The sequence below is a fragment of the Pseudonaja textilis genome, chromosome 4 (genome assembly GCF_049901715.1).
Source record: "Pseudonaja textilis isolate UNSWEBS1 chromosome 4, rPseTex1.2, whole genome shotgun sequence".
Lineage (NCBI taxonomy): Eukaryota > Metazoa > Chordata > Lepidosauria > Squamata > Elapidae > Pseudonaja > Pseudonaja textilis.
In genome coordinates, this window is record NC_141993.1 from 84507189 (window position 1) to 84520072 (window position 12884).

General features: G+C 42.2%; 1 protein-coding gene across 8 annotated transcripts in view; it reads right to left on the reverse strand.

Annotated features, from left to right (window-relative positions):
- The window catches only part of MCF2L2 (MCF.2 cell line derived transforming sequence-like 2), a 196014-nt gene that overhangs the window by 156235 nt on the left and 26895 nt on the right, over positions 1-12884 (reverse strand). For 4 of the 8 annotated variants that reach the window (XM_087933536.1, XM_087933542.1, XM_087933539.1 and 1 more), the window contains exon 1: positions 10012-10229. The exons of 2 other annotated variants lie outside the window; for them this stretch is intronic. In XM_087933536.1, coding sequence (XP_087789662.1) covers positions 10012-10153 — 142 coding nt within the window. In that variant the 5' untranslated portion in view covers positions 10154-10229. Of the gene's footprint in view, positions 1-10011; positions 10231-12884 lie in introns of those variants that run through there. 2 more of the 8 variants (XR_015743645.1, XM_087933541.1) reach the window with 2 other exon arrangements.

Below are 12884 nucleotides of genomic sequence, written 5' to 3' on the forward strand. Positions count from 1 at the left end.
CCCTGGCTCTAATCCTAGCTGCTGCCTCAAGACCAGCAGACCTGGGTGTCAGCCTTCAAGATCTTCTACTATTGCTTTACATCCTTTGGCTGCCATAAGTAACGGGGGGAGGAGGGGGTAAAGTCTGGGAAGCGAGCTGGAGGTGTTACATTCTAGTGTTGTATAAAATGAGGGGGGGGGAGTATAAATTCTTGCTTAGGTTTCTATTTCTCGCTTAGCTTTCTTTTCTCTGCGCAGCCTGCAAACCTTTACCAAAATATGCCAAGGTCAACGGACAGAGGCCTCATCACGACCTGAAGATGTTCACATGATCATATTCGCAACTTTTAATTGGAAGAATCATTTGAACTATTGGGGGTGGGAACATTTCCATCACTTTGTATATGTGATTTGTGCGCCTAATTCATCAGATTCAGAATTCTATGGTTGCTACCACTTCATTTTCAGTAAAAGATGTCTTTTCTCTAATTTAAGGAGTCTAAGTATTTCTTTCTTGAATTTTGAATGGAGCACTACCTGACACTGGGCTTAGGGGATCCCTTTACAGCCTTCTCTTTACCCTGCTGAGGAAATGACAATTCTTGATCAGCTCCCTTGGTGGCCATCTTTGAGCCCGCCAAAAATAACTGTCACTTGACAGGGGTAGAGAAAGGGAGAAAGGAGTAAAAATAAAAATATTTTTTTTAAAAAAAATCAGCCTAAGCTGTCAGCTACAGCCACAGTAGCTGTCCACCACTTCAGGATGCTAGTGTAACCCAAAGTGGTGAGCTCAGCCCAGCCCCGCAATTCAAAAGCCGAGTCAAGGGGGAAAAAAAATGGCTGCCTCTTTGAATTGCAGCAAGCCCTGATAGGGCAGAGGCTTGCGAGCCTGGCTCTGGCTGCACCGCAACTGTCAGGCAGACTTAAGCGTCTCGCAGCTGCCACAGTGCTCTGGGGACTGGATGGAGGGATTGGGATTTAATCCCGATGGCCAGAACCCCCCCCCCCACAAGGGACAATCCTGGAGACGAACTGCAAGATTGCCCCCGAACGAAATAAATGGCCGCTGCTGCCGGAAAGGGACAGAAGCGCTTAGCGGCAGCTGCAGCTCGTCCAGGGCAAGGGAAAGTGGATCAGGAGGAGGCGAGTTCAATAAGACACTGGCTCCCCAGGCCACACGGGCTCTCAGGGTCACCTCCACTCCAGTTTTGACAGGAAAGAAAACAAACAACAACAACAAAAACCAGTCCACTAGCAAGGAAAGTCAAACATTAAAATAACAAGCAAAAACCGCGAACTGGAAAAAAGGGGCGAAAAAATGAAAGTGCTAACCTGGCAAACCGGCTAGCTGTCGGCTCAGCGGAGAAGTTCTGAAGTTCTCTGGCACACATGCTTCTACAGATTACAAAGAATACAGACATACTCATACTTGATCTGAAGAGATGGAAGGCCATCTGCTAACTCACACAATAGCTAAGATTGGTCGATGGTTTTGACAGTTGGCCAGACCACAAGTTTAGCCATCATTTAAAACTTGCTCTGGACAATGCTTCCTGCTTACCTATGCAAATGTAATCTTTTTTTTTTACTTTTTCCCCTTTATTTGGCTCTTGCTTAGCCTTAACACACACCCAGCTTGAAAAACTATTCATCAGTTCAATAGTAAGCACTGCCATGACAGGAACAAACCTGGAGTATTAGTGTTGGGCTCTGTAATGTATGTGGGAATGACCTTGGGAGACAGAAGGAATGGCCACAGCCGAGGCAACAGTCAGATAAGAGGCATCTGAGTCTACAAAGAAATGCAGGCATGGTAAACATCTCAGAAGGGACCAGAGGTGATATTCAGTAGGTTCTGACCAGATCTGGAGAACCGGTAGCGGAAATTTTGAGTAGTTCGGAGAACCGGCAAATACCATCTCTGACTGGAGATTTTACAGTATCCTTTCCCTGCCATGCCCACCAAGTCACACCCACGGAACCAATAGTAAAAAAAAATTGAATCCCACCACTGGAAGGGACCCTCCCTAGTATCTTAGGCTGTAAAGGTGAGGGGGAAGAGATGTACCTCCAGAATTGCAAGATTCTGTTAATAAAGGTAAAGGTTCCCCTCCCACATACGTGTTAGTCGTTCCTGACTCTAGGGGCCGGTGTTCATCTCCGTTACAAAGCCGAAGAGCCAGCGCTGTCCAAAAATGTCTCCGTGGTCATGTGGCCGGCATGACTAAATGCCAAAGGCACACAGAACACTGTTACCTTCCCACCAAAGTGGTCCCTATTTTTCTCCTTGCATTTTTACAGGCTTTCAAACTGCTAGGTTGGCAGAAGCTGGGACAAGTAACGGGAGCTCACTCCGTTATGCGGCGCTGGGGATTCGAACCGCCAAACTGCCAATCTGAAAGATCGACAAGCTCAGCATCTTAGCCACTGAGCCACCACATCCCCTTGATTCTGTTAATATAACCTTATAATAAAGATAGAGCTAGTATTCTTAGGTGTGCTTCTTAATGAGACTGTCTTCAAGGGCTGACAGATCCTTTTCCTCTACATCAGACTGTCAAACACCCAGCCCACGGGTCTGATGTGTCATGCACTAGCCACTCCCACACCCGGATTAGCGCAGAGGAAAAAAAGTCCCCATACGTCATGTGGCAATGAGGTGAGTTTGACACCCCTGATCTGAAGAGATGGAGGGCCATCTGCTAACTCACACAATAGCTAAGATTGGTCGATGGTTTTGACAGTTGGCCAGACCACAAGTTTAGCCATCATTTAAAACTTGCTCTGGACAATGCTTCCTGCTTACCTATGCAAATGTTCATTTTCCTTCTCAGAATGCCTCATGTTTCTCTGAATTCTCTTCAAAAATCATCCTCAGAACCAGATATGGGACTTGAGGTATTTTTTTTTATTTATTTATCCGATTTGTCTATCGCTTAGATAATAGGTACAAATATAAACATAGTTATGAATACATGAAATGGATACATATAAGAAAAATAAAGAAGAAACAATAGGAGAGGGATGGTAGGCACGTAGGTACGCTTATGCATGCCCCCTACAGACCTCTTAGGAAAGGGGTGACGTCAATAGTAGACAGTCTTAAGGTTAAAGTTTTTGGGGTTTGGGGAAGAAACCACAGAGTCAGGTAGAGTATGCCAGAAATTGACCACTCTGTTGCTGAAGTCGTATTTCCTGCAATCAAGTTTGGTGCGATTTACCTTGAGTCTGTATCTATTGTGTGCTCTTGTATTGTTATGGTTGAAGCTGAAGTATTCATTGACAGGTAGGACATTACAATGTATGATTTTATACATCATACTTAGACTGGACCAAAGGCTGTGTAGTTCTAGGTTGTCTAGGTCTAGAATTTCAAGTCTGGTAGCATAAGGTATTCTGCAATGAGTAGAGGAGTGGAGAACTCTTGTGAAATATTTCTGGACTTTCTCAATTGTGTTAATATCAAATACATAATGTGGGTTCCAGACTGATGAGCTGTATTCAAGTATTGGTCTAGCAAATGTTTTATATGATCTAGTTAGTAGTGTGATACTACCAGAGAAAAAGCTACATAGGATTAGGTTAACAATTCTTAATGCCTTTTTGGCTATGTAGTTACAGTGGACTCTAGCACTTAGATTATTAGAGATGAGTACTCCAAGGTCCTTGACAGAGTTTGGATCATCAGCAAGGTCTTGACTATTCAGTTTGTATTTTATTTTCTGATTTTTTTTTTTGCCAATATGTAAGATAGAGCATTTATTTGTTGAGATTTGAAGTTGCCATTTCTTTGACCATTCTGATACATAGTCGAGGTCTTTTTGAAGGGTAGCAGTATTTTCTGTGGTGTTGAACAGCTTTACATCATCAGCGAAGAGAACGCAGTTGGTCTTAATATGATACATCAGGTAAGGCTTAATCAAAACAGAATAAATCTTGCAATTTAGAAAGGATGCTTCTGCTGACACAGCCAAAAAATACATTTGCCCTTTTTGAAGCACAATATCCTTCCAGCTCGTGCTGACCTTGCTATCGACCAGTATTCCAATTTTTTTGTTTTCATTAATAGTATTCCCAAGCCAGTTTCCGCCTCTCTACTTGCAGCTCATCTGCTTCCCTTCATCCTTCTCAGCTTGTCCCCTATTTACATGCAAATGTTTTTCACATGAGCAGCTGCCGCAGCGCTAAAAGAATTTTAAATTGTATTTACAACGCGCTGCTAAGCATTAAAGGAGCCGATATTTTTAGTTAATGGGCCTGCATTGACTTCATTCAATTCCAGTACAGATCTTGAAATAGAGATCTGCAAAGTTTATATGTTGAGACCAAGATTACATTCTCAGATATTTTCCTTAATTTTATTTCTTTCGGGCCGGCTGGGGAGTTTGGAGGGGGTTGAAGTCTACATGTCTTAAAGTTGTCACGTTTGAGAAACTCTGAAGAGCCTCTGCATTTTATAATTTTTTTTCCATGTAGGAGGCTGGGAAGATATTGATAAATAGCCCACCGTTTGTCCTTTAAAGAGTATAGATAGCGCTCAACTTACAAACCCAACTGAGCCCAAAATTCGTTGCTAAGCAAGTCAGTTAAGTGAATTTTGCCCAGTGGTGGGATTAATTTTTTTTTACTACCGGTTTTGTCGCCGTGGCTTGGTGGCCGTGGCTTGATGGGCAGGGCAGGGGAAGGATATTGCAAAATCTGAATTCCCTCCCCACCCCACTAACCTACTTTTCAGCTCCGTTCTCCTGTGCAGGGCAACCAAAGAAGATCCAGCCGATCAACTGGGACTCGGGAGGCAAAGACTAGGCGGGAACGAGACCAGTCAGAGGTGGTATTTGCTGGTTCTCCAAACTACTCAAAATTTCCGCTACCAGTTCTCCAGAACTGGTCAGAACCTGGTGAATGCCACCTTTGATTTTGCCCCATTTTACAACCTTCCGTGCCACAATTGTTAAGTGAATCGTTGTAGTTCAGTTAGTTACCTGGTTGTAAAGTAAGTCTGGTTTCCCCATTGATTTTGCTTATCGAAAGGTCACAAAAGGGGATCACATTATCCCGGAACAGTGCAACCATCATAATTATGAGTCAGTTGCCAAGCATCTGAATTTTGATCACAATACCATGAGGTACTACAATGGCCGTAAGTGTGAGAAATGGCCATAAGTTATTTTATTCAGTGCCATTGTAACTTTGGTCACTAAACGAACTGTTGTAAATTGAGACCTACCTGTACACTCCAGTCTCAAATTCTAATACTATAAGGTAGAAAAAAGATGCTCTCTTTGAGATGGACGCAAATCCTGGTGTTTTCATGAACAGGGAAATAATAATATAAAAGTGAATATGCTTTCTTCCATTATATTTTTTTCCAACTTTGCACTGTTCTCTATAGTCCTGAGTTTTCCTAATTATCTCCCAGATATTAATCAGGTTCAACTCTGCTCAGTCTTTATTATTTATTAACCAAATCAAATTATTATTAATTATTTAGTCTTTTGGAGATTAATCAAGGTCTACAAGGGTACAAAATGAATAAAGAACTTTCATTAGTTTCTTCATGTTAACTTCTCACTAAAAAAAAAACAGCGGCAAAAAAACTCAGGTCTTTTCAAAAGTAATTAGTATATTCATATATATGCAGGCTTTTTCTGTGTGCGCGCATGGACTTCTAGCACTACATTACATAAAAACATAAGCAGCCAGACTAAGAAAGGATTTCAAGCAAGAAAGTATTCTGTGCCTGGAAATAAAAAGGGATGAAAAATGAGATGCCCAAATATTGATGTAGATTGCATATTAAAATGAGACACCCATGTGTTTATGAGCTTTATAGATGGCAACATATCGGGATATTTTCAGGATATGATCAAAAAAGTCAGAACGGCGATGAGTATGATGCATCTTTCTCCTTCTGTCCTGGCACAATCGAGAGCGTTTTAACAAACTGCATCCCTGATTGGTTTGATGGCAGCAGAGCCTTGGAGAGAAAGTCCCTACAGTGAGTGGTGAGGACAGCTGAGAAGATTACAGGAAGCTTGTTTCCTGTCATTTAGGATACTGCTTATAAGCACTATGTGCTTAGAGCTCAAAACATTGTTAGAGACCTCGCACACCCACTTCATGGTCTGTTTCTGTTTCTCTCGGAGGAGGTTTCGAAGTATTTCTAGCAGGACTACCAGATTCTGTAACAGCTTTGTTCCCTATGCCGTCAATCTGGTAAACTTGCAAGGTTCATTTTTCTTGATATGTACATGTATACATCTGAACTAGACTGTCTTGCTTCTCTGTGTCATATATATGAGTATATGCGTACTTTTGTATTTATTTATTATTTTGTCATGTTTATGTAGTGTATATTGGAGGGGGTGACCCTTTGAGAGCTGTACACAATGACATTTCATTTTAGTGTATGCCGATTACTGTACATTCAAAGTTTTCTGAGTATTTTTGAGTATCTGCCACGCATGTGTGGGGGGGGCAGGTCACATTCATGAGACGTTTGCGCATGAGCAGGGGTGGGGTGGGGGGAGTGCGGGGGTCCTATGCCCAGGCACTGGGGGGAGCAAGTGGGGGGCGGGTCACCTGTGCATTGCATTATGGTGCAGGCACAAGTGCGTGCTCTCTTGTGCACACATGCACACTTTCAGCATGCGATGACAAAAAGGTTAGCCATCACTGTTATAGATAATACTCAGGGGTGGGATTCTACCAGTTCGCACCTATTCACTAGAACTGCTTGTTTACATTCTAAGCAGTTCGGAGAACCGGTTGTTAGAAGAAATTACTGGCCTAATCCTGTAAGGAAGGCAGGAAGGAAACATTCTGGTGTTGCTTACAGAAACTGCCTCTCCATTAACCCTTACTACATTCTTGACAGGACTAGACTTCCTGTCTCAGGAACTTCTCTGGAGTTTTTTTCCCCCCTCCTTTGCTGGTACTTTGCTTGTGCGGAGTGACCATTCAAAGTTACAATGGCACTGAAAAAAGTGACTTATGACCCCTTTTCACACTTATGACTGTTGCAGCATCCCCACAGTCACGAGAGGCCAGGCGAGGAGATGCATGCCTCGATGTAAGTGATATTGAGTTGGTCACGCCCAGCCAATAACATGACCACCAAGCCAGGCCTGCCAACTTAGCCAAGCCCACAGAACCAGTTGTTAAAAAAGATGAATCCCACCCCTGATAATACTCAACTCTTTGAACTGGGCCCAGAACCTTATAGGTAGCCAACTCACCCACCCACTAAATCCTACCATGATAGGTTCCACTTATCCTACAATGGACGGTTCTTCTTGGTAGCAATCTGACTGCTGAGTTCTGTGGCAAATACAGCTTCCAGATGGACTTCAAAAGTAGGCCTACAGAGAACACAAGTAGTCCTCAACTTACAATGACTCATTTAGTGACACTAAAATAGCCATAGCAATAGCACTTAGGCTTATATACCGCAACAATCTGGGTCCTCAAAAGTGACCTATGATGGTTTTTCACACTTCGACCATTACAACAATCCCAGGGTCACGTGATCAAAATTCAGATGTTTGGCAATTGGTTCAGATTTATGACGGTTGCAGTGTCCCAGGTCATATGATCACCTCGGCAAGACCTTCCGGCAAGGAAAGCCAATGCGGAAGCCACATTCACGTAACAAGCCATCTTATAACTTAACAACTGCAACGATTCACATAACAACCGAGGCAAGAAAGGTGATAAAATGGTCCAAAATTCACTTAACAAACGTCTCACTTAGCGACATAAATGTTGGGGCCAATTGTGGTTGTAAGTCGAGAACTACCTGTAAATGTCAGTAGTCAATGACATGAATCACTAAACATCCTGGTCCAACTGCAGTCACAGACGGTAATTGGCTGAAGCTAAATAAAGTTTCCTACCTACTCTTCCCTACTACTATACATACACAGAAGTGAACCCCTAGTTTTCTAAAGAGATCTAGGAGTCCTAGTGGACAAACACTTAAATATGAGCCAGCAGTGTGTTGTAGCCACCAAAAGAACCAATGCAGTCCAAGGCTAAATTAACAGAAGGAAAGAATCAAAAACACGTGAAGTGTTAGCATGACCAATTCCCTCAACACTGTTCAACTATTTACAAAGTCTGCACTACTATTACTGTTAATCATCTCATCGCTCCTTATCACCCATCCCCTCCCACTTGTGACTGTATGACCGTAACTTTGTCGCTTGTATCCCAACGATTTATATGGACTGTTTCCTAGTATGATTGGATTGCTTATTGTACCCTATGAGTAGTATTAAGTGTTGTACCTTATGATTCTTGACTCTTGACGAATGCATCTTTTCTTTTATGTACACTGAGAGCATTTGCACCAAGACAAATTCCTTGTGTGTCCAATCACACCTGGCCAATAAAAGAATTCTAATTCTATCCATCCATCCATCCATTTGATTTTCTACAATCTCCAAATTCAACCAAATAACTCTGGGAAGCTTATGCTTCCGATAGATTAATCCCAACAAACATCAATCAGCAGAAATTCAGTGACATACAACAATCACAGATCCATAAATATAGCAATATGAAAACATAAAAATTACAGGCGGCATATTAAAACAAAATCTAGTTAAATGTAACCACAAAATTGACAAAATGTCAATCATACTACAATTCTCTCCCTTTTGTACTTGCATTACCGCATCAGATACAAGTATGATAAGAGTGGAATTCATGTCCCAACTTTGGAACACACATTTCATCCCAAGTCTCATTCTTTGGCTGGCATAAAAACTGGACTTGATCCAATCATTTCTCCAAAGCCTGTTCAAATGAAACTGTCTTGACGGCCCTTCCAAAATCCCAACAGGGCAGGTGCCAAGATGACTCTCTGGAGACCAGGGATGCCAAAGCATTTGGACTAACACAGTAGAAGACAGTGTCTAAAACTTAATGTCTCTTAGACTTTTCTCAGGAATAAGATCCTAGGATAAAGCCATTCAGGGCTTTCTAGATCAGGGGTGTCAAACTGGTGGCCCACAGGCTGGATGCATCAAGCGCAGGCCACGCCCACCCCAGCTCTGCGGAGGGAAAAAAAATTGCGATACGTCACATGACGGCATCCATTCTATTCAATTTTGGTTGCCAGATTTATTTTATTTTTTTTAATGTTGAGGCTCTGGAAAGAGTGCGAAGAAGAGCAACTCCAAGATTCCTTCCAACTCTAATTCCTAATTCCAATTAGAAGACTGAAGGCTTAAAACCTATGAAGAACGGTTGCAGGGACTGGATATGTCTTGTTTTACGAAAGCCCTGAGAGAAGTGTTTTAACACAGGAGGGCTGGGGTGTGTGTCAACCTGTTCTTCAAAGCACCTGAAAGCAGGACAAGAAGCAATGAATGGAAACCAATGAAGGGGAGAAGCAACCTACAGCTGAAGAGAAATGTCCTGACAGTGAAGAACAATTGTTCAATGGAACAGTCTGCCTCCAGAAGTTGTGGATGGTCCATCACTGGAGGTTTTTAACAAGAGATTTATCTGAAATGATATTGGGTCTTCTCCTCAGGCAGGAGGTTAGACTAGAAGACCTCCAAGGTCCCTTACAACTCTGTTATTCTGATACCAATTCTGTAAGAGAGGAATTGAGCTTGGGGATGAACAACTAAGCCGAGGGTTGTCCCTCAAGAAAAGATAAGTTTATTTCTTGCAGTATCCCTACATCACACCGTTTGCAATCTTTAATCAGTGATTCGTTCTCCCTAGCCTTCATTTTGATTTGAGATTTCTAATTCGTTCCTTCCAAGCTTTCGGTATCAACAGGACTGCAAAATCCCCAAACCCACTAATAGAATAATTCAGATGCAACACAGCAGAACCACTCCCGACACGATTATTCAACATCCCTTTCTTTGACATTTAAACAATACCTTATTCTCCCCACTCTCTCTTTTTCCACGTAAAGAAAAACAAAACAAAACACTTGCTTTAAAATTTTGTTCCCTGAGAATTTTGATCTCGGAGAAGAGATTCGTGATGGCAAGAGAGATTTCAGCATACCTGTCTGGGCCATCTCCTCCAGTTCTGCACACTTTCTTAAGAAAGTATAATAGGACTTCATTTCTCCTTCTGTTATTCGGACGAGGGAAAAAGGAGGACTCTCCCGAACGTATTTTCTGCATTGCTCGCATCGGGAATCCATTGAAGGTCCCCAAGGAAGTGTGAATCCTACACCTCTTTATAATGCTGCTTCTCCCACCGCCGGCTTTTACTCATGTCAGCTCTCTGTTCTTGAGGTGATTTATCTGGCTTAAGTTCATTGGAGGTCATTGTACTTTGCAGAAATCTCCCAGTGCTATTGGTCCAGATCATTATAGGTTTATTGACTGTCTTTCTTCCCTCCCATCTGCTTTTAATACCAATATGGGGTGTTTTTTTTTTATTCCTTCTCTCCTTTACTTCACTGAGTTTGCGGTACAGTACTGTACAGAATACTTTTTAAAAATGCTAATCTCAGCCAAAGGGACGACAAATTATGATGTTTCTTTTTCCTGCACAAAACATGCCTTTTTTTTCTCCGTTTCTGTAATGCCCATTCCGGCTGGGATTATCTTTTGCCAAGAAAGGACGTTCACCAATTTGTTCAATTTTCTCGTGAGCGGTAAAAGCTTTGAGCTTTTTGAAAATAATCCGAATAGCTGATGCAAATTTCCACGCAAATTTGAATATCGCATTATGCCCGAGCTACATTGAAGAACTATGCAAAATAAAGAGGCGGGGTTATTCAAATCATAGTAGGTTATTTGATTGGTCGGTACCACCAAGAGGAGGAAGCAAGTTGAACTCTCTCACCCCACCCTTTACTTCATGCAAATAAAGGGTTGTTATTAGCACTAAAAAGATGATCTTCTCAGGTGTAGCTGTGATGGCTTGTGGGAATGACCTTGGGGGACAGCTGCAAGCTGAACAACTAGAAAGTCAGCTCACAGAAGGGAAGGAGGAGTGGGAAGGCTTTTAGAAGGGATCCTCTTTAGTTTTCTGAAAAGTCAAAGGAAAGGTGGAGAATTACAGAGTTGGAAGGGACTTTGGAGGTCTTCTAGTCCAACTCCTGCTCAGGCAGGAAACCCTATACCAAGGCTCTTCAAACTTGGCAAGTTTAAGACTTGTGGAGTTCATCTCCCAGAATTCCTGAGCTAACATGACTGGGGGAAGTCTTAAAGTGGTCAAGTTTGAAGACCCCTGCCCTATATCATTTCAGACAAATGGCTGTCCAATCTCTTCTTAAAAACTTCCAATGTTGGAGCATCCACAACTTCGGGAGGCTAGTCCAGATTGTTATGTCATGATATTCGTCCTTGGTTTTAGCTTGCTTCTCTCCTTGATTGGTTTCCATCCATTGCTTCCTTTCTTAACTTCAGGTTTTGTGGAGAATAGATTGAGCCCCTCTTCTTTGTGGCAACTTCTTATTGGAACCCTGCTATCATGTCACCCCTAGTCCTTCTTTTCATTAAATTAGACATGTTAAATTCCAGCAACTGTTCTTCATATGTTTTAGCCTCCAGTCCCCTAATCATCTTTGTTGCTTTTCTCTGCACCCTTTCTAGAGTCTCAACATCTTTTTTTGTACATAATGGCAACCAAAACTAGATGAGAGCCTTGGCGTACCCTACTGCACACTTCCCTCCTTGTAGATGCAGTTCCACTGAGGACCAGATTTTCAGTTTTGTGCATGTCAACTCTTCAAGATAATCCAAACAAGGAGAATAACCATGAGTACTAAACCCCATCTTTATTGTTCAGCTACAATAACAACAAGTTCCTCTTGACTCCCAAAGATTCCCACATATTATTCCAGTAGCTAATTGACCCTAACCCTCTTACTCTAAGCCAGTTTAATCAGCCATGATTGATTGAAGTAGCCATGGGTGAGTTCACATTACATGCCCAAATTATGTAAACCACATTATCGCAATGACTGCATTGTATACGGGTAGTTCTCAACTTACAACCATTTGTTTAGTGAGCGAAGTTACAACACCACTGAAAAAAGTGACTTTGGACTGTTTTTCACACAATTTCACTATTACAGCATCCTTGTGGTCATGTGATCAAAATTCAGCTGCTTGACAACTGGCATATGTTTATGATGGTTGCATTGTCCAGGGGTCATGTGATCACCCTTTGCGAAAATAAAAATGGAGAGATATAACCATATATAAAGAGGAAGGAGGTAATGATGAGGATGATGAAGATGATGTATTTTCCAGATAAAATAGGACCATATATTTGTTGTAGTTACCTATGTAGCTAAATCTACCTATGTAGATTTCCTCTAAATATAAGGAAACCCTTCGTGATTCTAAGATGTGTACAATAATGATACAGTCTACCTATATAGATATACAGGTAGTGTGATGATCCAGGGCATGGCACAAAGGCAACACAGTCAGATAATTAGTAGGAGTCCCTTTATTAGCTCCAACTTATTAGCCCCCAAAGTCCTGGTTACCTTCTAGCTGGAGAAAAACTCTCCCAGGAACAGCCTTTGACTGCAGAGAATCAAGTCCAAAATGTGGTCAACAAAAACTGTAACTATAAGTCCAATGAAGGCAAAATGAGGTAATTAGTCTGACAAGGCAGGAGCAAGAATTCCAGATGTGAAGGCACGGCAATAACTCAACATGGTTGAGAAGACGCCAAGAACACAGATAAGCAAAGTCAACACAAGATAAACCCATGTTTGCTCCCAGCCGCTACTGCACTCAGCGTGCATTTCTTTTAAACTGTCTTCCCATCTGTGGCTAATGAAGGGAATCAGGACCTTTTCCTCCCCCATAAGCCATGCAACCCATGTTGCTCTCTTTTCCATTCCTCCCTGCAGGCCCTAGGATGAAGAGGGGGTGGGCCTGGGTCTTCCTCTGAACTCCCTCTCC